The sequence below is a fragment of the Pimephales promelas genome, chromosome 4, assembly GCF_988280905.1.
Source record: "Pimephales promelas chromosome 4, fPimPro1.hap1.1, whole genome shotgun sequence".
Taxonomy (NCBI): Eukaryota; Metazoa; Chordata; class Actinopteri; order Cypriniformes; family Leuciscidae; genus Pimephales; species Pimephales promelas.
Window position 1 is genome coordinate 47,794,914 of NC_142772.1, and position 27,990 is coordinate 47,822,903.

The following is a 27,990-nucleotide window of genomic DNA, read 5'->3' on the forward strand; positions in this document are numbered from 1 at the left end:
CATGCTACTTGTTTTTTTTTTTGTAAGGATCAGCTCTTTTTTATTTACTGGAAAGTATCAGAATGGAAATAAGATGGACATTTACCCGCGTCTTCATTCAGATGCTGTTATCATCAGATCACAGATCAATGAGGCTCTGGGAACGTTCATGGTTTTTCCAGCGCTGAGAAACACATCCCATGAAAACCTCACGCTAACCCGACCACTGCGCTTTTCCATGGAAAGAACCGAGCTGATGTTTTAACGACAGTTATGATGTGTTCTGTGACGGCTGGTGGGCAATGCACGAGAGCCACACCAGAACAAATAAAGGATAATATACAGTCATCATCAAAAAAATAACCCAAAACAGGAACATTTAGTTAGATTTGTTAAAGGAGTAGTTCACTTTTAAAAAAGCTTTTGCTGATAATTTACTCACCCCCATGTCATCCAAGATGTCCATGTCTTTCTTTCTTCAGTCGAAAAGAAATGAAGGTTTTTGATGAAAACATTCCAGGATTTTCTCCATATAATGGACTTCAATGGGAACCAAAAACGGTTCAAGGTCCAAAAGACAGTTTCAGTGCAGCTTCAAAGGGCTTTAAACGACACCAGACGATGAATAAGGGTCGTATCTAGGACTCTTCGAGTCATGACTCGAAAAAAGATTTGTTGAATTCATTTTGATGAACGAGTTTGAACAGGAGAGTCACGAACGTGCATCACAGAACAGAGCAAGGCGAGCATTTGCGCTTATAAAACTTAAACTTTGTTATTTATTTTTTAAATGAGCGATCATTTCGCTTGATAAGACCCTTATTCATCATCTGGTGTCGTTTAAAGCCCTTTGAAGCTGCACTGAAACTCTCATTTAGACCTTGAACCGTTTGGTCCCCATTGAAATCCATTATATGGAGAAAATCCTGGAATGTTTTCATCAAAAACCTTAATTTCTTTTCGACTGAAGAAAGAAAGACATGGACATCTTGGATGACATGGGGGTGAGTAAATTATCAGCAAAAGCTTTTTTAAAAGTGAGCTACTCCTTTAATGAGTAGCCATTGTTTGCATCCCTCCATCTCTTCTCTGTAATTGTTCTTCAATTTAGCTTGTTTCTCTTATCCAGGGAAGCAGCAGCTCCGTGTCTGTGGACGGCCCGAGCGCGGACTACGCGAAGAGCTACGATGCTGTCGTGTTTGATGTGCTGAAAGTCACGCCAGAGGAGTTTGCAGTGAGTAAAACTGTCAGCGTTCAAATTGATGCTTTCTCTGGTGGATAACTTTGGTTCTACATCATTTGTCTTGTCCTGTAATGATGCAGCTCCACGAGTCTCATTAGTAGCTTTCCTGGTCGATTGGGACCTCTCCGTTTGGAAACAACAGCTCTATTCCAAGACCTCGCTTGTGTAACCGTCGTCCTGACTGACACTGGGCCTCAAGCGCTCCGCTACTCCACATCCTTGTGGACGCAATGAAAGGGAAAATGCTTCTACGAAAGGCTATGTAGTTTGCTGTTAAAGTATTATTAAGGGCACATGTTTTTAACAGTCTTAGGGTTCTAGCCTATAGGGCACTTTTTCCTTTTGCTTAGTTGGGGACATTTAATGGGTTGGTTCACCCAAAAATGAAAATGATGTAATTAAAGGAGTAGTTCACGTTTAAAAAAAAAACTTTTGCTGATAATTTACTCACCCCCATGTCATCCAAGATGTCCATGTCTTTCTTTCTTCAGTCGAAAAGAAATCAAGGTTTTTGATGAAAACATTCCAGGATTTTTCTCCATATAATGGACTTCAATGGGGACCAAATGAGAGTTTCAGTGCAGCTTCAAAGAGCTTTAAACGACACCAGACGATGAATACGGGTCTTATCTAGCGAAACGATTGGTCATTTCAAAAATAAATAAAGTTTAAGTTTTATAAGCTCAAACGGTCGCTTTGCTCTGTTCTGTGATGCAAATGACGAACGAATCCTTTTTCGAATCATTTCGTTCGTTGAATGAACGAAATGACTCGAAAAAAGATTTGTTCATTTTGATGAACTAGTTCAAACAGGAGAGTCATGAACGCGCATCACAGAACAGAGCAAGGCGAGCATCTTGAGCTTATAAAACTTAAACTTTGTTATTTATTTATTAAATGAGCGATCGTTTTGCTTGATAAGACCCTTATTCATCGTCTGGTGTCGTTAAAAGCCCTTTGAACAGTTTGCAGTTTGCACTGAAACTCTCATTTGGACCTTGAACCGTTTGGTTCCCATTGAAGTCCATTATATGGAGAAAATCCTGGAATGTTTTCATCAAAAAAAAAAAAAAAATGTTTTCTTCATTTCTTTTCGACTGAAGAAAGAAAGACATGGACATCTTGGATGACATGGGGGAGAGTAAATTATCAGCAAAAGTTTTTTTAAAAGTGAACTACTCCTTTAATGACTTTCGTGTCGTCCCAAGCCCGTCAGACCTCCGTTCATCTTCATAACACAGTTTAAGATATTTTAGATTTAGTCCGAGAGTTTTCTGTCCCTCCATTAGAAATGTGTGTCCAGTATACTGTCCTTGTCCAGAAAGGAAATAAAGACGTCATCAAAGTAGTCATGTGACATCAGTGGGTTAGTTACAATGTTTTGAAGCATCGAAAATACATTTTGGTCCAATAAATAACAAAAAAACGACTTTATTCAGCATTTTATTGTCTTCGGTTCTGTCGTGGATCCGCGTTCAGTGACGTAAGACGCGGCTGACGTGTGTCTGGTGCGGCTGAGCTTCGGTTACGGTCTGAGGGAGACGCTCTCTTTACAAAACAATCTTCACAAACATGTCTAAGGATTTCCACACAGAGGAACACTTGCATTTTTTGGCCCAGAACCCGAAAACACGGACGTCAGCCACAACAGAACAATATTTTTATTATTTTAATTATATGTTTTTTCTTAATTGTTTTTAAGTATACTAATAATATTTCTAAGGAACAATTTGCAGTGTTTTATGGGATTGCCTTGTCCACAAAAGATCCCATAATGTTCCTATATTTATCAGACAGCCTTTGCACCTGGAGTACAGTGTGTCAGAGCTGATGGGCTATGATTAATAACTCAATCGTTCTCGGAATAATACACAGAACGTTAGTGGTGATTTACAACAGGACAGTTTCACTATGAGTTGCCCTGATTTGTGGGATTCGAGAGAGTTTATTAGCCATAATTCACATGCATCAAGGTCTTATTTAGACTTCTAAGGAAAGTTTTAAAGGAACCTTGTTGAACATTCAGTGTGGTGATTTTTTTGATGAATTGTATTCATTCATTTTGTCCTTTCTCATAATGCACGCCGTAACTCGGTGCTGGAAAATGAGCTCATGGCTGTGATTACTCGCTCTCAGTTTGAGTGAAAATGTGACTTTTTATTTTTGTCTTTTCTGTGATTCTCAGAGCCAAATTACCCTGATGGACGCCCCTGTTTTTAAGGCCATACAGCCAGAGGTAAGACAAAGGTCACGTGTTTTGAGGATGAAAACTTGTAGGCTAGAGAATACACTTTAACGTATTAAATTGAGGTGAGGGGTGGTGATGGTGCAGTGGATAAGGCACATGCCTTTGGTGTGAGAGACCCGGGTTCGAATCCACTGTGAGACACCAATGTGTCCCTGAGCAAGACACTTAACCCCTAGTTGCTCCAGAGGCGTGCGACCTCTGACATATATAGCAATTGTAAGTCGCTTTGGATAAAAGAGTCAGCTAAATGAATAAATTTAAATGTAAATTGTTGCATCAAAACCGTCTGTAAAATATTTATTTATTTATTTTAGTCATGGATGATTTTTTTGTCATGCGATGCGAATATATACATTCCATTGTCCTATTTTTATTTAATTTGTAAATTTGTATTATTATTATTATTTTAAAAATATTTTTTAATTAAATTTTGTAGTTTTTATTAGATTAACATTTATTTTTATTTAATGTTTTATTTTATTTAAAATTACATTTTAATTTAAATTGTGTATATATATATATATATATATATATAAATAAATAAAAATAAAAATACAATTTAAATTAAAATAAATGTAAATGTAAATTGTTGCATCATAACCGTCTGTAAAATATTTATTTATTTATTTTAGTCATGGATGATTTTTTGTCATGCGACGTGAATATATACATTCCATTGTCCTATTTTTATTTAATTTGTAATTTTGTATTATTATTATTTTTAAAATATTTTTTTAATTAAATTTTTTAGTTTGTATTAGATTAACATTTATTTTTATTTAATGTTTATATGATTTTATTTAAAATTACATTTTGATTTAAATTGTATTTTTATTTTATGTATTTATATATATAGACATAAATTACATTTAAATTTAAATAAAATAACAATATAAATAAAATAAAATCTACAAATATACTAATAAAATTAGATGTAATAAGTAATAAGAAATATGCATTATTATATGTATGTATTATTTTGCATTGTTTTATTTTTTATTTTTTTTAATCATATTTCAGTCCTCAATGATGACTGATCACATTTCTAAGTCACTCTTATATGCAATGTATTGTCCTCCTATTTCTTTGAATTGCATTTAACATGAATTGCAATGCAGACACAAACATGTTTTACCTGCACCGACACATGGATGTTTGATTACCTCAATGTCCCATATGATAAGAACGCATCTACGATCTCTCCTCCATCTTTATAATATAGTGGAACTGTAAACCTACTTGTTCCATTATTTATATGCTACTATTTTTGAAGCTAAAAAAGGAAAAGCTTTTGTTGAAGCGCAGACTTTGCGAATTAAACGCCTTGGCAGAATATTCTAACTATAGTAATCTTTCATTAGGGATGTTTAGACACTGTTTGGGGAAGAGAATAACACTTCAGGATCAGTTGATTATCTTTGCCATGATAAGTGACAGCGAGAAGAGGGTCCAATATTTCCTCAGACAGATAATGATGTAAAAGTGGGAAAACAGCTCTTGATGGATGAGAGAGAACACCTGTGACCCACTTTCATTGGTTCGCTAGCTATACCACCCTATTCAGCAAGTTAGTGGCACCCAGCATCTTTAAATTAGTGTCTTGATTTTATTTAGAAAAAGTTTTTCAGTATAAATATTGTTTTATTGCATGGATCAAAATACTGCCAGAACACCAAGAAACACACACTCTCGATACCCGTGACCCTGCGTGTTTAGCACTTCCCGTAACATACTTAAACATTTGAGTTACGCAAATAAATACAGGAGGTTCGTTTCAGTCCGTAAAGTTTCAGACAGAAACATGTCTGAGGGTTTGTGTCGCTCATCCACAAAAAAAAACAGGTCTGTGTATGATTTATTTATGTTTTTGCTTTGGAACAAGCCTTTAAGATGCTGTAATGTCTGCTTCTCTGTAGTCATATTTTCAGACGTTTAATCTTTCGGATGTTTGAAAGTGTGCGAGAGGAATGCCCTTATGTCATGCATGTGACGTGTGCATTTGCTAATGAAGACATGCTCTAATAGAGACTGTGGATTGATGTGTTGTGTTTGCTGAGGACAGTCGTCTACATCTGGAGTCTAGAGGAGCTGATTGCCTCAGTGCTGTGTTTATCGCTTCATAAACTCGTTTCGTCATTTCTTTTCAATAGCAGAGAGTTATGATGCGTAACAGAGAGTTTGTAATCCCAGCTTTAATCTGTCTGTCAGCGGGCATCGGATTCAAGCTTTCATTAATCTAGTCTCTGTGATTAATGCATTCAGGCTTTAAAGGCGATCGAATGTTCCGGCTTTTGATGTATAACTCGGTTTATAAAAACAATCAAATGTGTTGACTGAAATGGAGAATCATTTGCCCAATAATGTTTCATTGTAAGTTCGTAGCAATGCTGTTTAAAAACTAACTTTGCTGGTTGTTAAGTGTTATTCCCCTTTTTTTGAATATACATGAAAATGCACATTTCCAACTTAAATGGTTGTAATTCGAGAATGCTTTGGAACATAGATGTAAGATTGGTCTTGTATTAAAGAAGACATTTGGCAGATTTTTGTAGAAGTGAAATACATTAAGAATGTGAAACAAAAAAAAAGTTAGAAGCTTGAGTTTATGGAAATGAACAATGTAAAAAAATTCATATTCATATTTTATATATATATATATATATATATATATATATATATATTTTTTTTTTTTTCAAAACCTGGGATACTCTAAAACTGCAGAAAAATCAAAGACGAAAATCTGAACAAGTTGTGTTTAAAATTTTAGGTTGATGTCTCAAATAATGAGCTTTCAGTGAGAGTGTGTGTGTGTGTGCGCAGTACCGAACGCTTCCACTAGGGTACAACCAGACTCAATCACTGACCATATAAGAGCGCCTCCATTTCCATATGTGTTTTGAGTGATCTGAACCATTTTTTTTCCACAATTTTCATACAATTTATGAAGTAGACATCCTATTCAGAAGAAATATGGGAAGTTTGGTAGATTTTGATACGAATTCAACCTCTAAGAAACACATACAAAGAGCAAGCATATGCCTTGCCGCCACATCACAAAGGGTGAATTTATTATTTTTTCTTTATATTTAAAACATTTTCAGACCTTTTTTTCTAAAATAATTGAATGGATACTATCTTTTATACTCTTGGCATGAAAACAAACTGAGGTTTCTACCTTTTTTTCATGATGTGAACTCAAATAATTTAGTATATAAGGAAGATTTTCTTGTTTATTTTATGTAAGGAATAATTGACGACAGGCCATTAAATTATTAGAAAAATAATGCACACCCTAGGTGGTAATGCGGTCACGACTTTCTCTTTCTTATATGTACTAAAAGACGTCTTTATTTTATGTACTAAAATATTTGAGTTCACGTAACATTCTTTACTTAAAAATATATGCATCGCATTATATTTATTTTTAAGTCAAGAATGTTGCATGAACTACATGCATCTTGTTTATTTTATGTAAAATTATTTAAAGTTGGGATTACTTAAAGTATGATGCAAAAATGGCGCATATGTATTTTGAGTAAATCCAACACATAATTTTTTTAGAGTTTGGTATTGGTAATTTTTCAGCTGATCGGGTCAATTGAATTAAAGCTGAAATAAAATACTTTTGGACATTTTGCGTTCTAAAAGGACTAAAACCGAAATAAAAATCAAATTGAAGATACAAAGAAACTACTTAAGAACTAAAAAAATTGACAAAAGCATGTAAAAATGACTAAAAACAAATAAATTGTTAAGTCGCCATGCATGAAATAAAATTTTACAATTCATATTTTTATATGTAATATTGTAGTGTTTATTATAAATGACTTATCTGTGCATTTCATTAATTTATATATATATATATACTGCATATATATATATATATATATATATATATATATATATATATATATATATATATATATATATATTATTTTATATCTATTTTTCAGTTTAATTGTATGTAGCTTACTAAAATATCAAAAACTAGAATGGATGAAAATGAGATGTTGCTTTAGCAACACTGTAAAAAAATATTGTTGGTTTAACTTAAAAAATTAAGTAACCTGGTTGGCTTAAAATTTTAAGTTCATTGAAATGGAAAAAATTAGTTAATACATTGAAGGAGATTGATTTAATCACCAGAAAATCTAAATATTATTTTATCTGAACAACAAATTATTTAAGTTGATTTGACAAAAAAATGTAGTGCTTACAAAAAATGAAAAAAAATTTACAGTGTATTTGAAATTAAATAAAAAGTAATTTTTTTTTAAATTTTATGTTTTAAGGAAAATGTTTTTATGGTTTAAGTTTTAGTTAACTATAATAACCCTGAAACCTGTTGAGGTTATTTAATTGTGAACACAAATATATGAATCCAGTCTCTTGAGACTTAAAGACTCCAGCGCTGATGGCCCTTTCTTCCATTCTTAATTACAAGAAAACACTCTTGATTGATCACTGCATATTTGTGGGTCTTAACTGTAATTACACTTTATTAATCAATTTAATGGAAAATAGATTAACAAAGCGCTGAAAAAACACAAGAGAAGCGGTTTTGGGTTGCATTAAAATAAAGAAACTTCTGTATGTCATCCAGCATCTTCAAGTTTTCCATGCGTCTGCTGTAGTTGTGTTAGTTACGATCACATTATTTACCTTCATCATCATGTTAATGTGTGATGCATTCGAATTTTGACAATTGGCCTCAATTCAGTTGTAAAAGCCGACGGCTCGCCACATAATTCCCCCATAATTCCTCTCCTGACACTTTTACGCGGTGTCTTGGAACAGCGTGACCTCTGACCCCCCGAACGCAGACTCCCGCTGATGCGAAGGGAAAGAGGGAATCACCTCCAGCTGTGTCTGCTTTTGCCATCTTTGCCTCCTTTTCTACTCCCGCCAAGTCTTGGCTAAGTGGAGTAATCTTTGTGTGTGTGTGTGTCCAGACTCGAAATGATCTACAGTGATAATTGTCTTGCCGTAAAAAAAGTTGACGTAAGGTCTGACCGTCTCGTAACCTTTGACCGTCGCCACTTTCCATGAGAGTGAGATCATGAGTTTAATTTACTGTAGTAAATGAACCATTAGTGCTAAAAGTGTCGGTCTGTGATTGCAGATAATTGTGAGCAGTGAATTTAGAGATGGAAACAGCCTTAAACAAACTTTATTTTTAACTTCAGTGCTATTATCAGCGGAATATCAGATCTTTATCTACACATATCCTACATATATGGCTATTTAATTTAATGGACCTACACTAGAGCTGCCAGACCGATGTTATCGGCCGATATTAGGCATTTTCCACACTATCGGTATCGGCAGTTATAATAACCGATAAATTAATATTTCAAAAATAAAATAAAAACGGACGAAACACGCTTGAACGATGTCATGAGTGTTGGAGTTGTATAGTTTGTCCACCAGAGGGCACTCTACACCGTTCCTGTCGGCAACACTCGTTGAGTTGGGCACGATACATACATTGCTTGAATAACAATTAAAAGAACATTCGCATCAGTTCTCTCAACTCAAATAAGCAGGACAAAATTTGTGACCATCATGTCCAGTTTTGCTGCTGTTAAATAAGCCGAGAGTGAAGCTAGTAATAGTTACGTTATGTTGTTACAGTGTAGTTGACTGACTGTCCTTTTAACTTTTGACAACGCGACTGAAGTATTTCTTTAATAGCGTGTGACAGTAATAGCAATGAGACGCATCATCTCTCCTCAGCCTGTTATATTGAAAATTTGTGTTTTACTATTATGACGTTATCCATTGCTAAATTATGGCTCATCATAGACTAGCTAACCACAAAGCTAGCTAATGCCTCTATCATCAGTTTGTTCTGTTGTGACAATAAAAAACAAGTTTTTTTAAATGCATTATCATATTATTTTAGTTAAAACTCATAAAGAACCACAAAAAACTAATGTTAGGGAAATCTGTTAATGTTTTGTTGCGCGTTTCTGAAATAAAAATAAATAAATAAATATCGGCCGATATATCGGGATATCGGATTTTAAAACCAACAAATATTTGTATCGGTATCGGCCTTCAAAATCCTTTATTGGTCTGGCTCTAACATACACAGACACACACACATGATCTCATTGTATAACTCGACTGTAGCTGCTTGTGCATCACCTTGTGAGCAGTAAATGTCACTGGAATGTTAAAAAGCCCCGAGTCCACGAGGCCTTCAGTGATGTGAAGAGCAGGTGTTGGGCCAGGAGAGACTGTTCTGGGGTCTGTCAGGCGGCCCACAGTGCTGCGCGTCCACTTTAGTGCCAGGCATTCTGGGAATGAAAGTTAAAAACGCAACCTTCGACCTCTCACATGTTTTCTTTGTAGTTGGTTGAGTGCGCTTCAAGCGTTCGGCTCTTACACACCTGGAGGGCCCTGGGATCCTTCTCTCCATCGTCAGCACGCTTCATCCCTGAATCACTCTTCTACACCTTTCATTTTCTCTTCATCACAGACCAAACCATTCAAATGTGGCTCTTTTAACTTTACAAATCCCCCCAAGTGTTTATGAAGAATGTTTATTGCACTGCAACATTTTCAGCAAAACCTTATTTTGGTTTGCGTATTTGATATTACGCACGTGTCTCTCGTTAGTCTGCTTATATTCAGCTCCAAGTGTTTATTTCTTTCATTCAGCGCAGGCTCAAGTCTTTTCCACACATCTTATGTTACTTGTCTTTTGTTTGTTGTAACTTCATCTTAAATCTGATTGGATGAGCCACGTTTAAAGTCGTTGGAAAATAGTCATAAAAACGGACGTGTTTTCTACGATTCTACGGTTTTTAGCAAATGTAAGAATTGCTTATTGTTATTTAATGTTACGTTTGAAGACATGCGTTCTGCTCAATGAGTTTTATTGTTTGCAATTTGCATCTTTAAATGAAAATGCATCAATTGTAATGTGCATTAACCCTGCCTACTGGACCTGTGAGAGACATCTGGAAAGCGGTAGATCCTTTTCCGTCTAATTTGTGTTTTTGCAGCGTTTTTTTTTTTTAGTGATCAATTGTGACAGTGTATAAATAGAGGATAATTGCAAACACATTAGTTTAGCTGAACTAACGAGTAAGCTGCAAATGAATCTGTCATACCCAGTTCTCCTGCGGGGTTGAGTGTTAAAAAAATAATCAGAACAATCTGCATAATTATTGATTTAAAGGTGGAAACTTGAGATCTTACAAAAAAAAGTGAAAGAACATGAAATCATAACTTAGACCGGGTTCAGTTACACTTGGTTTAAATACGGGGGCTCCACGCTGTAATAATTCTGTTTCCACTTACAGGCCCGCTGTCAGTCAAAGGCACTGTATCAGGGTCTCTTTAGGCCTCAGTACCACTGGAAAGAAGAGCAACATTTACTGTATTTACTTTCTTAATCTCAGTTTTTATCTGTTGTGTTGTAGGAGCTTGCTAGCTGTGGTTGGAACAAAAAGGAGAAACACATTTTGGCTCCCAATGTCGTCGCCTTCACACGGAGATTCAACCAGGTAAGATGGACAATTGGTATGTTTGTGGAGTTTCTGTCTTTTTGTTTTTTGGCTTTAAAAAAAAATTGGTGTTTTAATTTAATTTTTAATTTTATTTATTTTATATTATTTATTTATTTACTGGTAATGATATGATGGAAATATCCCAGTCAAATGCTTCACTTATTCATCTATATATTCCTTTAGTTTTCCAGATGTGAAGTGTGTGCTGACAGAGTTCACTGAATGCCGTGGGTATAAAGTGTATTTTTGGCTGGGCGGTAGTTGATATAATGCCAGCAAACTACAAACTGTGCCTCAAAACCATTATCAACCTTATGGCCCAAACCTTAAATATGTGCTGGAAACACTGTTAACAAATCACACATGGGCAAATATCCAGCCTGGTGTTTCTCTCCACCTCGAGATTGAACTTGCTGATTCTGCTCATGTCTAAGGAATAATAGAGATGTGTGGTTTGGCAAGCTTGTGAACTCTTATATTAGACGACATTCGTCTTGTCATCTCACATGTTGTCGACATAGGGCACAAGCGCCACAAATTATCACTTCACCAAATCCAACCAACAGTGAAAACCAACCTTGTTTCTAAGACGCGTGTTCGAAAGAACAGTTATTTTTTGCATGTAATAATTCAGGTTTTATTTATTGCATTGAATTGTTTCATGTAATTTAAGTTTTTCCACACCAAGTTCAATCAAGTTGACGTGTCGTCTTCACCCATTTCTTGCCTTTTTAACCAATATCCTCATTTTTCTTTGTGTGCAGTTTATGTTTTGTTCTCAAAGTTCTCCATCCTTTAGCTTTATTAGTAAAACTCGCCTGGTAAACCTCGTAGGAACAAATTTTTTTTAATCAAATTTGTTCAGGGACTAAATTTGGATGATTGAATGTTTTTTGTTATTCAAACTTGGTGATGCTAATGGATTAAAAAAGCTCAAGGAGCCATTAATTATACAACCAGAAGTAAGTTTGAGTTTCAAGTCTTTGGCCGTAAATTAATCTGAACTAAATTTGTGGTTTGACTGTAGTGCTCCTAGTTCTGCATATTTATGAAGCTTCAGCCTGGAATTAATTTAATTTTTAATTTAATTTAATTTTTTTATTTAGTTCATTTGTTTTATTTTTTATTTTATTTTTCTATTTCATTTTATTTGTATTGAACATTTTTTTGTGAATCAATTTTGTTCAGGGACTAAATTTTGGATGATTAAAATGTTGTTTGTTATTCAAACTTGGTGATGATAATGGATTAAAAAAGCTCAAGGAGCCATTAATTATAAAACCAGAAGGAAGTTTTGGTTTCAAGTCTTTGGCTGTAAATTAATCTAAATGTGTGGTTTTACTGTAGCGCTCCCAGTTCTGCATATTTATGAAACTTCAGGCTGGAATTAATCTGTCTCATTAAATCTAAAACAAAATTAGATTAACTGGTGTCTCCCAATTTTACATATTCACAATTTTGTGAAAGTGCTATAAAAGTGCTATAAAAGCAGACGTTTGATGACCCACTTTTTACATTTACGGCATATGTTTAATGAGAGGATTTGTTTCGTTTTCTAGCCAGGATTGTGGTGAAATTACATAAAAGCATCAAGTTCCCGCTGCACATTTTCCCTTTTGAAATGGTCTCAGCCTCCACAATCCTCCTCAAAGTCAATCTCACAGAATTGCTTCTATCCTGGCTGCCGATGTCTTTGGTTTTATGACAACGTTAAGCCGAACATGATGATTTGGCTTCCAGACCTTCGGAAAGATGGACTGGCTTTGAAACACTTTTCTTGGCCACCCAAGATTGTGTCCTGCTTTAAACAATGCCTGTCGTTTGTACTGTAAATTGTGCCCAGCACTCGTATTAATAGTCATATTTTTTTTAATAGAAAAACACGTGTGTGTGTGTGTGTGTGTGTATATGTAAATTAGGGCTGTCAAAATGGATGTATTAATGCATGCATGCATGCATGCATGCAAAAAAAAATGTCCACATCAACCTTTGACTATTTCACTGTAAAAATAAATAAGACTGAATATAAATCTAATCAATAAAATTGAGGCAACAGATTACAACCAATGTTATTAAACACATTTAACTAATTAGAATCGAGTAATAATTAACCAAATGAATTTAAAATGAGTCAAAAATTTACACATTTCTTTCTAAACAAAAATATCGGAATAAGAGACTGATTTTGAAGATGAATTAAGAACTCTTTTTTAAATTTTTTTATTGCCATCGTTGAAGAAACCTGATGTTAACAAGCAAAACCGTAATTTTTAAGTCACCATTATGCAGATTAGTGTGTTCAGGTCAAATGATTGTGAAATAATCATTATGTTAAAACATAACCAACACAGATCACTTTTTCTATTTGTTCATCTGGCTGTTATTCATGCCAAACAACATGTACAGTTAATAATTTAAAGGGTCAAGAGCCCAATGAAAACACACTGATCTCCATAATGGTGACTTTAAAATTAGGATATAGAGTATATATTGTAAAATTACAATATCAAGTCAAACTTGTCTATGTAATGAATCAGCTCTGTATTTTTTAGTGCAATCCGGTGAGCAGAAACTGTACATCATCATCATGGCAACTAAGCAGAAAATCTGGCCCTCAAATGTATTGTAGCGCTCTTTGCCAGTACATTATATAGCTTTCAGAGCTGTTTTGAAGGCATTATGGGTAAGAATGAAGTAGATGAGCTCACCCTGTTTCATGAAGGGGGTAAAACCCACTTTACAGCCACTTTGGAAAAAGAGCCGTCATCCCCGAGCCAAGAAATGCAGTGTCTCCACGGGTTTCTATACCAACCAGAGCTCTTATAACGTGTACATGATTTGATAATGAGCTATAGGCTATGACATCATTGCACAGTTGGCTTATCTAGTAAAGCGGCGTTCTTACATTTTAACTTAACACAGCTGCGATACACCTATGGCATACAATATTGCTGGAAAACTTGACTCTAAAACATTTTGAAGCTCATTTTATTTAGATAATAACTCTCAATGACTATGATTTGAGCATTGTTTTGTCTTAAAAAACATCACACTGAAGTGTTAACGTTTACGAAACAAAGGAGGAGTAGTTTGGGGATTGTAGAATTTATATGATTAATTAATGAGGCGATGACTTTGAATAAGCCAATAAAAGCTTATCACTACATAGTGATTATTTTTAAAAAAAATATTATTATCATATTAGTAACTACATTATTTAACATGAACTAACAATGAACATTTATTAATGGTAATCTCTTTTAAGATCAAAAGTTGTATCTGTTAACATTTGTTTATGGACTAACATGGATATTAAATGCTGTAAAATATATTGGTTTAGGTTAGTTAACGCATTAACCTTTTTTGTTTCTATTATATAGAACTTTTATTCACGTTATATTCATTTTTACAGTAAAATTTTAAGTGAAACAAACTTTAAGCTAGAGAGCCAATTCTATCCTTATCCTTCCCGTACTGTTAAAAATGATTCATACAATTAATCTGTGTACATTTACCCAAAAACCATAAAAAAATAGCAGTCTCTCAGTTTCACTACAAATATTTAAGTCATTTATACCCATGTTTTATCAATTTCTTTCCTGTTGGCTTCAAGCATTGGGAAAGATTTCTAATGAAGTCTGGATATTAGTTAACATTTGTTTATGGACTAACATGAATATTAAATACTTTAAAATATATTGGTTTAGGTTAGTTAATGCATTAACCTTTTTTGTTTCTATTGTATAGAATTTTTCTTCTTGTTCTATTCATTTTTACGGTAAAATTTTAAAGCTACACTGTGTGATTTTTACCCCCATCTAGTGGTGAAAAGGTATATGACCATCCAGTGAATATTAGTTTCTGTTCCTCTCAATTGCGATTTCGTTTTAACTCCTACGGTGGCCAATGTAGTCCAAGATTAACATGGCTTCCAGTTCGACCTCGTCCATGAGTGTTAACTCAAACGTAAACGCGAAACGCGAAGCTTGAATTAACGGGTATGTCCCTCTTTGGCTAATGTACTTTCAAGATGGAGGGGCAACATGGCGACCCCTTACCCGTATGTATTTCCAATGGCATATTATACACTCACGAGAATACTTTATTACTTGAACGAAGTAAATGTACATGAATGAGCACATATATTTGTTTTTAGCTGAGAATAAACTAAAAGAGTTACACAGTGTAGCTTTAAGTTACACAAAGTTTAAACTAGAGCCAATTCTATCCTTATCCTTCCCATTAGCAATATGTATTGTCAAAAATGTTTCATACAATTAATCTTTGTACATTTACCCAAAAACCATAAAAAATAGCAGTCTCTCAGTTTCACTACAAATATTTAAGTAATTTATACCCATGTTTTATCAATTTAAGCATTAAATCACTCACGTATTGTATGAAGAGAGGATGCTCATGCAGTCGATGTAGTTTTTTTTAAACACAGAAGTCGAATGTTCAATTCAAGCTTGAAAATGATAATTCATTGAACACTCACTCGATTTAATGTCTCCTTTTAAAGGATCTAAGTCAGGGGTGAAACTTATGGTAAACTACAGTATGTACTCTTTTATCAAGATGACTTTCTGAGGGTGGATGGAAAAGACATCATATGCTTGGACAGTTCAGTCCATATATTCTTAGTTTACAGATATTTATGTTTCCATTCCAGCAAATTGACTGTATTTTTCCCTGATAAACCAGCAAAACACCAAACAAAGATTTGTTTTCAACCACATTTATCATTTTAGGAGTTTGGACTTCGGTGGGCTTAGTATGCAGTTGTAATGTAGTTTTTTTGTGTTTTTAACGATACAATCAGTACATAACATGCGTAGTTCAACATTGACTTTCTTTTCTTAAATTGTCCGACATTAAAACGTTTCTTGAGTTTAATTGCCTCTGGATTAAATATAATCGAGGCTGCTTTTGAGGAAATTGTTACCCGACTCTCGTTATGTTCTAACGGCTCCCTGAGGCTGAAATCTTAAAGTTTTCACTACACTCAGAATCACTCAGACGACCTCTGCTTTCTCATTTTTTTATTTTCTGTTGCTTGCGTTGGAGTCTCTGCCAAGTGTGTGTCTGTGTGTCCAGCGTTCTGTGTTTGCCGTACAATTATAATCAGATTGGAGTCTCTCATTTTTCATTACATAACAACAGCTTTTCCTCCATCTCAGTTATTTCCAGCACTTTTGTTTTTGTCTATCAGAAATGAGTTTTCCACGACGCCAGTTCTTTCCCTTTAGAGAAAAAGAGTTTCAAAAACCGCAGATGAAACTTGACCTAGTGCTGTCCTGACATCCCGTGACCTCAGATGACCTCTGATTTTCTCATTCTGTCTACTCAGTCTGATGTTCATTTACACTTGGATTATTAGGAACACCATGCTAATACTGTGTTTGACCCCCTTTCGCCTTAATTCTACGTGGCATTTATTCAACAAGGTACTGAAAGCATTCTTTAGAAATGTTGGCCCATATTGATAGGATAGCATCTTGCAGTTGATGGAGATTTGTGGGATGAAGCTCCCGTTCCACCACATCCCAAAGATGCTCTATTGGGTTGAGATCTGGTGACTGTGGCGGCCATTTTGGTACAGTCAACTCATTGACATGTTCAAGAAACCAATTTGAAATGATTCATGGTGCATTATCCTGCTGGAAGTAGCCGTCAGAGGATGGGGACATGGTGGCCATAAAGGGATGGACATGGTCAGAAACAATGCTCAGGTAGGCCGTGGCATTTAAACGATGCCCAATTGGCACTAAAGGGCCTAAAGTGTGCCAAGAAAACCATTACACCACCACCACCAGCCTGCACAGTGGGAACAAGGCATGATGATCCATGTTCTCATTCTGTTTACGCCAAATTCTGAATGTCTCAACAGAAATCGAGACTCATCAGACCAGGCAACATTTTGGTGAGCTCTTGTAAATTGTCGCCTCTTTTTCCTATTTGTAGTGGAGATGAGTGGTACCCGGTGGGGTCTTCTGCTGTTGTAGCCCATCCCCCTCAAGGTTGTGTGTGTTGTGGCTTCTTCACAAATGCTTTGCTGAATACCTCGGTTGTAACGAGTGGTTATTTCAGTCAAAGTTGCTCTTCTATCAGCTTGAATCAGTCGGCCCATTCTCCTCTGACCTCTCGCATCAACAAGGCATTTTGGCCCACAGGACTGCCTCATACTGGATGTTTTTTTTCCTTTTCACACCATTCTTTGTAAACCCTAGAAATGGTTGTGTGTGAAAATCCCAGTAACTAAGCAGATACTCAGACACCAACAACCATGCCATGCTCAAAATTGCTTAAATCCCCTTTATTTCCCATTCTGACGTTCAGTTTGGAGTTCAGGAGATTGTCTTGACGAGGACCACACCCCTAAATACATTGAAGCAACTGCCATGTGATTGGTTGATTAGATAATTGCATTAATGAGAACTTGAACAGGTGTTCCTTATAATCCTTTAGGTGAGTGTATTATACCAGACTGTCAGGATGTCCTGAGCTGATCTCAAGGATTGTATCTGGGCCACTGATCATTAGTGGCTATCCCAGAAGTGTCCAAACCTAAATTAAACACGTCTGAACCAGCTAATCAAGGTCTAACTAGGCATATTAGAAACTTCAGACAGTGGCCCTACAGGTAGATATCCCATAGATGTGTATTTTATTACATTTTATCCCCTGAGAAACTCTCTGTACGGACATGTATACATTGGATTGATATGAAAGTTCCCATAGTCTGTAATTTTATCCCTTAAAACTCGTCTTTGGTCATCAAAATGACACATTTAAACATTTTTCCTTGATAAAAATTCTTCATGACTTAAAATACCTTGAATGTAACTCTACACCCTTGCTTCATTTAGTACTACCGGTATTATGAATATGCAAATGATCCACTCGTTGATGATCCCACATTCACCTTATTGGTTGAAACGCCAGTGATTTCAAACCTTGTTTTTGAGACTGTCTTTAGTTCACTGCAGTTTTAAGGGGATTTATGATTGCATGGTTTGTCTTAAAGCACATTAAAACACCACATTTAAAAGCTTGATTTTCACCACAGGGGGACTTAAATAACTTTACTGTACTTGAAGTGCGCAGCAAGCACTAGGACAACACAAGTGTCAGATATTCAATGACTCTGATCGGATTAGGGGAACAAAAAACGTGACATCCCAACTTCTCAGTATCAATGTTCCCTCTCATCACAGTTTTTCTCATCTTTTCAGGTGAGCTTCTGGTTGGTGCGGGAAATCCTCACCGCTCAAACGCTGAAGATCCGTGCTGAGATCCTGAGCCACTTTGTCAAGATCGCAAAGGTACTTTTATGAACAGTTATTTTCAATACTCTTATTGTATTAATAATAAAAAGGCTAGAAAAGATCACTAATACACCAAAATGTATTGCCAATACATCATTCTTTATGTATCACAATATCAAATTCATCAGTTTATTCAAGGATACGAGTATATGTAAATGCTATTCTAAACAACTACATTCCCCATCATGCAATGCTGCCTTAAATTTGGCAACAACTAGGATCACAAGTGGATGACACTAAATAACATGTGGGGTCTAAAAAATTTGTCCACCATCGAAAACGCATTCGACCGGATCGCTTTCATACACTCGTGGTCGAGTGTGTTCAAACAGACGCAACACACTGTCTACTCTACACCTACTGACCTAATGAGTAACATTATGGGAAGAGCGTTAGCCGGACGGGATTTAAACTTTGGCGGCTGAAGACCCAAGTTTGACTTACAGCATTCGGCTGGTCATCTCTGGGCGTGTTCAGTGTTGGATAAGTTACTCTAAAAAAGTCATTAATTACTAGTTACTAATTACCTCTTCAACAGTGTAATTAGATTACTGTACTAATTACTCTCTCTAAAAAGTATTTAATTACTTTTAATTACTTTCAAAATCCCATATCAATCTCAACCAGCTGAATAATACAAGGATAGACATGAATTTGTTTTAATTCTTTCAAATAAATACTATAAAATTGCATGAATTATCCTTAAACTGACCAAGGTGGAGAAGATTACATCATAACTTATTAGCAGTATATACTTTTTAGCATCAGACAATACATTTTCATGTTAAACCCACTATTGTTTTACAGTATGTCTGATCTCACACTTTTTTCACACATACTTTACAATAATTCATACGAATTTGTATGAGTGTGGTCGTACTATTTACTGTAGACACCTCATAAAACGCATACGAATCAGTGTGAGATCGGATTGATCTATACACAGTATTTGCCTCAATTACATCAGAAGTAACTGTAATTAAATTACAGATAAATTAAGAGTAATCCCTTACTTTACATTTTCAAGGGAAAAGCAATTAAATTACAGTAATTAATTACTTAGTAATTAGTAGGGCTGGGCAATAAATATCGATTTCTCGATATTAATCGATTCTCATTTTTACGAACCGATATCGATTCTTAAATCTCAAGAATCGATTAGTCATCCTGTTTCATTTGAATGAATGAGACAGTGTATCGCGGCTGCGCGCATCCAACAAATCGCAATAATCTTTGTCCTTTGTTACTATTGATATGAAACAAAGTCTCAATTTTCAAATTACGTCCATTTTTTTTAGGAATTCAAAAACATAAATAGCGTTTTGCCGTTTTGGCGCTGTGGCGTGAGATCGCTCTGGAGAAGCAGCAGCGCTGATCTCTCTTCCGGGTTAATAATACCAGTCACAGCGCCAAATAAACATGAATGAGCATCTGAAAGTGTGTTAAAGATAGAGTACAACTTATCCAAATCCCTATCATGTCACATTGATTCGCTCAATCAGCGTTTCAACCGTGGAAAGACGTCAATTAAACAGTTTGTAATCAATGTCATGTATCGTCATATTTACCTCAGAAAACCCACATAAACTCGTTAGTGTTCTTCAATATTTAATGCATATTTGAATAAATCTAGCAAGTTTTTATGACAGCCACCATTTAAATGCTTATATTTCATATAATCTTCTTATTATAAAAATAAATAAAAGTGTAATTTAAGTGTTTGTATAGCTACAAAACAGTTCATTATTACCTTCATATTAGGCTAATGAAGCCTAGTAGGCTACAACTAGATTATATATAGACAGCATTTAAGAGATTTGATTCCCTTGAGATAAATTGCCATTTATTGTAACTGATATCCAAAATAATCAATATTAAATCGAATCGAATCTTAATCGAAATCGAATCGAATTGCAAGCTTGTGAATCGAAATCGAATCGAATTGTGAAATTTGTCTCAATACCCAGCCCTAGTAATTAGTTACACCCAACACTGGGCGTGTTCATATGTAAATTGCACAAGCTGATTTTGTCCATTAGATCAAAAGTTAAAAAAAACCTCACACATTTACCCACCTATAGACCCTCCCCTCAAAGAAACCAAGACAGAAGTGATTGAAAATGGACAAACTCGTCCACTTGTGATCCGATCGACCAGAACGCATCTTAATACCAAGTGTAAACCGGGCCTTGAAGGAAGCACACAGAGCTAAAGAGCAATTAGGTCTGTATTAGATGTACTGAGAAACACCACTCTAATGATGTTGAATTGCTGCAGTTGTGCATGTTGTGAGTCTGTCCAACTTCGACGGCTCACCTCATTAGTGTGGACTATAGATTATTATACAGTATGTTCCCACTTTGAAATGAGGTGCCATTAAAGTCGGTTGGCACACTCTAAGCGATCAACTAAGTTTTATATAACTATGCATACGTTTTCCTTTATATGTACTTCAAATATCCATTTCTTGAAGAGCTTAATGAAGTCCAGATAATTACGATATATAGAATGTGTTCTAATAAACACACACACACTCCCCCCATTTGAGTAGTGCTGATTATTTTTTCAAATTTACTTTATATGGTTTGGAAAGCTTTAGTCGCACTATACACTGTAAAAATATATTGTTGGTTTAACTTAAAAAAGTAAGTAACCTGGTTGCCTTAATTTTAAGTTGATTGAACTGGAAAAAGTGAGTTAATACAATGAAGGAGAATGATTTAATCATCAGAAACTCAAAATTATTATATGTTATCTGAACTAAATAAATTATTTAAGTTGATTTGACAAAAGAAAAATGTTGTGATTACTACACTGTAAAAAAATATTGTTGGTTTAACTTAAAATAGTAAGTAACCTGGGTTGGCTTACAATTTTAAGTTGATTGAACTGGAAAAAGTGAGTTAATACAATGAAGGAGATTCATTTAACCATCAGAAACTCAAAATTATATGTTATCTGAACTAAATAAATGATTTAAGTTGATTTGACAAAAGAAAAAATGTTGTGATTTCTACACTGTAAAAAATATTGTTGGTTTAACTTAAAGTAAGTAACCTGGGTTGCCTTAAAATTTTAAGTTGATTGAACTGGAAAAAGTGAGTTAATACAATGAAGGAGATTAAAAACTCAAAATAATAAGTTATCTCAACTAAATAAAATATTATAAAGTTGATTTGACAAAAGAAAATATGTTGTGATAACAAATCTTGAAAATATTTTTTTACAGTGTAGAAATCCTACATTAGGGATAATGATTTAGCAGCAGTTATTTTAATATATATTAGACACTTAATTTTTTTTTTAATAACTTATAACAATAACACTGACAATGACTCTCACTCTGTTTGTCCAACCTTTTGTTGGTTTTTCATCCGGATAATCTTGCTCTCAAAAAAGTAAACTCATCAAAACAAGCCACGTCAATGAAGCGGCTCGAATATCAGGACCGTGAGCCATCCTTCAGATATCTCGTGACTAAATCTCAGAGGAACCCTTGCTGACAGAACAAAAGCTGAGAAAAACACTCCGATTGTAGTCATGGAGTCGATTCGGCTGTGCCAGATTTGCTCAAAGCAGTTTTCCATCATTTGTTGGGGCTTCATTGTGGGAGTAATGATGAAAGCAGGTCTGTATCTATCCGAAGGTCACTGTTTTTTAATGGACCGCGTCCAATCAGAGAGCAGTAAAGGGAGTTTTGAGTGTGGGCGGTGTCTGTGACATCATCTAACCTAACAAACAGACGGTAGTACTAAATTTTCACTATTTAAACAAATTGCAACCTAGTCTTTTATGAAGTGATAACATTTCATTACATGCATTTAATAGCAAAAATCAAATGCAACCAGTAAAACGGAAGTGGTTGCTGTATAAATATACTCTTTGACTCTTTAAACAGCTTTATTGTGGTTTTCTGAACTGTATAGCAATTCACCACTTGCTTTCTATGTGTGCAGAAACTTCTAGAGCTGAATAACCTTCATTCAATGGTGTCGGTGGTGTCGGCACTGCAAAGCGCTCCCATCTTTAGATTGAGCAAGACCTGGGCGGTAAGACAAACTTATTTGATGACACTTATTAAATAATGACTTTATTGAATGAATCTGAGGCTGTCCTCGAGGACGGTTTCTGTCCCCACGATATAGCTAAATAAAGCCAGACTCTTTGGCTACTTCTTCATAATATGTGAATTATTAAAATGTGTTGCTCATATATCATGGTAAGTATGTTTTCTGCACTTTGCCCACTTAGTCCTGTAATTATTTTTTCCCTGCTCACTTTGAAATGGAGTTTAAAATGGAAAATTATTCTCTAGAATTATAGCTTTGTGGAAAGAGACGTGGAATCCAAACATAACACTTCTCTCATCATATTCTATATTGTGTGGTTTTCAATAAGTGTTGATTGCAGAAAAAATTAGTAATAACTATTAATGCACCCACGTGAAAGTTTGAACCAAAACTGAAGTTTTGAACAAACTGAGATGAAAACCCGAGCTCGTTTTAAAGTAAAGCTCATTCCGTGTGAATCAATAAATTCAATAAAAACTGTAAAATTGCTACATATTTTTACAATTCAAAATAAACGTTTTTGTTTTGAATATGTTATAAAATGTAATTTTATTCCTGTGACCAAAGCTGAATTTTCAGCATCATTACTCCAGTCTTCAGTGTCACATGATCCTTCAGAAATCACTCTAATATGATGATTTGCTGCGCATTTTTGATTATTATCAATGTTTAAAACGGTTCATATTTTTGTGGAAATCATGACGCACTTTTTTTCAGGATTCTTGGTTAAATAGAAAGTTCAGAAGAACAGCATTTACTTGAAATATAAATCTTTTGTAACATTATAAATGTCATTTTTGATTACTTTAGTGCATCCTTGCTGAATAAAAGTATTAATTTCTAAAAAAATAAATAAATAAATAAAATTCCCACACTAAAGGAACACGATGGAAGCTTGTTTCCACCACCGAATAGATTTTTTTTTTTAAAAAGATAATAGCTACTTTTTTTCCTCACAATTGTGAATTTACATCTATAACTCGCAATCACAATTTTGAGAAACAAAGTCAGAAATGTGAGATATAAACTTGCAATTGCTAGTTATAAAGTCAAAATTTTTGATATAAACTCGCAATTACCTTTTTTTTATTATTATTCAGTGGCGTAAATAAGCTTCCGTAAAATTGAGACAATTTACCAGCAGGATTATTTTTATCGGTCTCTATATTTTGCATAATTTCCTTAAATCTGTTTTTGTTTTGTCAGACCGTTTCTTGTATTTTATTCGTCTACATTGCTTGCATCATGGAAACCTAACAGGGAGGGTCAGGCTGTCGTTCTTATGCAGTATTAAATTAAATTAAATTATGCATTGTGTTGTAATTCCTAAAAATAATCACATTTGGAATGGCGAGATTCGATTTTTGTCCTTTGAGCGCTTCATGATGACTTGTTTACTGGTGGATGCTGGTCATGCTGTTCTTTCTGCCACTATCGATCAAGACGCTTGACCTTTTCACTGTTAGCATAAAACACTGATTTTCCTCTCGTATGGTCTTGATCTCGTATGGCTTTTTAAATCCAGTTTATTTGGTTTGGGTTTTTTTTTTGCCACTATTTGTTGTAGGAGACAGCTTCAGGGAATGTTAAAGCCAGATTACTCACTTCACAGCTCGATGTATCCAGTGCTTTTGTTTTTAATCTGGCAACATGCAGAAGCTTTAGAGAGTTTTACTGGTTAAAAACAAAATGTCTTTTGGCACTCGCCGTTGGACCCTCTTCACATCCGAGGCCAGATGACCACTTCCCCTAAAAATGAACAGATGTTTGAAATATGGAGAGAAATATAGATTGTGCTCTTCTTAGGAAATGTTCATCATTTAAAATAGATTCAATAATTTCCTGTACTTTCTTTCAATGACCTTTAAAGTATTAGAAACTTATTTCCCACTTGATTTTGGCCACTGCTTTCAAAAGCTGTTGATTGGCCTCTCTGTCCGCTGCTGTCTTCGAAAGGATGGAAAACATGATTTTTACTCAGATTTGCATTCTGGTTCAGGAGACAATACTGTTGTTGTTGAAGTAAAAGTCTATAGTATAGAAGTCTATAATATAAAAGTCTATATATAAGTCGATATCTCTGCGCCCAACTAGCAGTGCTTCATCTGTGCTCCACCCCAATATAGTCCCTATATAGACTTAAAATTAAGGCAACCCAGGTTACTTACTTTTAAGTTAAACCAACAATATTTTTTTACAGTGTAATAATCACATTTTTTTTTGTCAAATCAACTTAAATAATTTAATTAGTTCAGATAACATATATATAATTTTGAGTTTCTGATGATTAAATCATTCTCCTTCGTTGTATTAACTCACTTTTTCCAGTTCAATCAACTTAAAATTAAGGCAACCAGGTTACTTACTTTTTTTTAAGTTGATTGAACTGGAAAAAATGAGTTAATACAAAGGAGATTAATTTAATCATCAAAAACTCACAATAATAAGTTATCTCAACTAAATGAATTATTATAAAGTTGATTTGACAAAAGAAAATACTGTATGTTGTGATAACAAATCTTGAAAATATTTTTTACAGTGCAATGAAATTTTCATCCAATATTTATATTTTATTTCTGCTTTATTTCAGTTAATAGTTCTAACGATAATAACTCTGATTGACAGCCTTGTTGGCTCATCACTCGCCTGGTTTTGATTGATTTGAACAGACATTAAATTGGCTTGTAACTCGTCACACATTATTTGTGCTACATGAATGATACCTCTACAATACACAATGGTGAATTTTGGGCAAGCATGACTGGAGAAAACAGGCAAGCCAACACACTTTATGGGCCGTCTGCAGGTATGAGCTGGATGAGGTTTGACTGTACTGTACTGAAAGCAGCCCAAGTCTAATTAATCCTGAGAGACCAGTAGCGCTTGTTTTATCCTCTATCCTCTCAGCCAGAGTCCTGCCAGCTCCGGCACACATTTTCCGGCTCGCATCTAGAGCCGAACAGGAGCCTTTTCAGTGGATTTGTTCAGGGCCACTACTGTTGAAACTGAAAGAAGAAACACAGAAGGAAGATTATACAGTGTTCTCCAGTGGGATTCGCCTGACGTTTCTGAGCTTTTCAGCAGACGTCAACAGCTGGCACTGAGAAAAGTGATTTGAATCACAGATTGAGGAAATATTGGCTAATATTCGATGTTATGCATGCATTAGTGAAACCACCTGAAACATGGCATATCCGCTTTCAACACCCTAAAGGCCACAACCGCTAGCTAGACAAGTTCCAAAACCATGATTTAGACGAGCTACGACTTTTACCAGGAGAAACTCTGTTAGCTGCATTACAGGCTTCACTGATGGGGAAGGCTAGAGCACTTTGGACATTATTTTTATTTATTTCTATTAGCATGCAAGAGAATCTCTCCCGGACATTCAGATGTCCTACAGGTCAATGAATGCTTCACCCCATACGGCCAGTGGCGCAAAAAGTGGGTATGCGCTATATGCGGCGCATAGGGGCGCAGCACAATGGGGGGCGCCAAAGCGATGGTTAAAAAAAAAATATATATATAAAAAAATTATATATTGTTTGTATATATATATTGTTTGTATATGTATATATATATTTCTATATGTAGCTGCCGTTGTGTGTTTCTAAATCATTTCTGCATTCCTTCAATGTTATATAAAAATTTAGAGGACTAACAGCCAGGCTAGAGTAGGCGCCCTCATGGAGAAGGGGGGCGGGTAATATCGCGAGCGGGCGGGGGCGCCGTGAGCGCTGAGCGAGCAGGTACGAGTGGTTAGTTGTCGTCGAAAAAGATGGATAAAACAAAATGCTGTGGGGCTAAAAATAGAAAAAGAAAGAGAGAAAAGGAGATGGCATGTCAATTGATGCGACAGCAGCTAAATAACTGCATGCATTGCTGAAAGCCAACAGGTAGGATTTAAAATGTGACATCAGGCATGTAGGCTATCTATATCTCGGTGGCCATCGGGACTACCGGGAAATTCCCGCTGGGCCGACGTGCTTTTCAGCCAATACATTTCATCCTTTTTTTAATTTATTTGTCTTAACGGCCCACAAAACTCATACATCGGCGGCCCATTTGTTTGTTTGTTGTTTGTTTTTGTTTTGTTTTTGCTTAATTGGCGGCGCTGTGCTGGTGTAATGCATTGGTCAAAAAAAGTCAGCTTTAGTTTTTTTTTCTGACACACTGGCCCATGAAATATGTTATTATGCGCAAGTATCTTTCAAGTATAGAAATTAGTGCAAAACTAATTATGAAAGTTTCCTTTATTTTTCTGTGCATTTGTCTTACAATAGCCTTTATGGCAATTACTATCATGGGATTAATTAGGGCCCGAGCACTAACAGTGCGAGGACCCTATTGAAACTGTTAGGATTATTTTTTTTTTCTTTTTTCTTTTTTCTTTTTTCTGCAAAGTAAGCGCCATTTTCGGGGCCGCAACATGCTCAAAAACTCACCAAATTTGGCACGCATGTCAGGACTGGTGAAAAATTTCGTATTTTGTGGGTTTCGCGGATGGGCGTGGCAAAATGGCACGCTAGCGCCACCTAGAAAATTGGAAAAAATTAGCCCCTCGTCCACGTTCAACCTACATGCACGAAATTTGGTGGGGACGTGTATCATATCAAGACGCACAACAAAGCCTCAAGAACCCATACCCTAAACTCGACAGGAAGTCGGCCATTTTGAATTTGGCGGCCATTTTTGGACGATTTACACACTCCGTACTTTAACGAACTCCTCCTAGGGATTTAGTCGGATCGACTTAAAATTTCTGCTGTACCTTCTAAAGGCATTGACGATGTAAAGTTGTGCTATCTGCGCGTTTTCGTCGATGGGTGTGTCCGTGGCGTCGATGATTCACCATGAAACAGGAAGTTGTAGTAACTTGGCTGTAAATGCCCAGATCTACACAAAATTTTACACATTTGACAAGAGTCCCGCCCTGAACAAATCTACATGCCGACTTTCACCCACAGTCATAGCGCCACCTGCTGGCAACAGGAAGTGAAATTTAACGAAGCAGCCCCCGCCGCATGTTTGACCGACATGTACGAAATTTCTGTGGCACATCTACCATGTCCAGACGCACTGAAAAGTCTCTTGGAGCGATGCCCTAAACTCAACAGGAAGTCGGCCATTTCGAATTTTACCGCCATTTTTGGATGATTTACTCATTACGTACTTTAACTAACTCCTCATAGGGCTTTAGTCGGATCGACTTCACATTTCTGCTGTGCCTTCTAAAGGCATTGACGATGTAAAGTTGTGCTATCTGCGCGTTTTCGTCGATGGGCGTGTCCGTGGCGTCGAAGATTCGCCATGAAACAGGAAGTTGTAGGAACTTGGCTGTAAATGCCCAGATCTGCACAAAATTTTACACATTTGACAAGAGTCCCGCCCTGAACAAATCTACATGCCGACTTTCACCCACAGTCATAGCGCCACCTAGTGAAAGCAGGAAGTGACCTTTAACGAAGCAGTACCCGTCGCATGTTTGACCGACATGTACGAAATTTCTGTGGTACATCTACCATGTCCAGACACACAGAAAAGTCTCTTGGAGCGTTGCCCTAAACTCAACAGGAAGTCAGCCATTTCTAATTTTACCGCC

At 35.6% G+C, this 27,990-nt stretch overlaps 1 protein-coding gene across 2 annotated transcripts in view; it reads left to right on the plus strand.

Moving 5' to 3' along the window:
• LOC120465305 (ras-specific guanine nucleotide-releasing factor RalGPS1) overlaps positions 1-27,990 on the plus strand; it is a 144,595-nt gene that overhangs the window by 21,667 nt on the left and 94,938 nt on the right. For both annotated transcript variants that reach the window (XM_039654984.2, XM_039654985.2), the window contains exons 3-7: positions 1,109-1,213; positions 3,408-3,458; positions 10,904-10,987; positions 18,226-18,315; positions 22,275-22,367. In XM_039654984.2, coding sequence (XP_039510918.2) covers positions 1,109-1,213; positions 3,408-3,458; positions 10,904-10,987; positions 18,226-18,315; positions 22,275-22,367 — 423 coding nt within the window. The remainder of the gene's footprint in view (positions 1-1,108; positions 1,214-3,407; positions 3,459-10,903; positions 10,988-18,225; positions 18,316-22,274; positions 22,368-27,990) is intronic.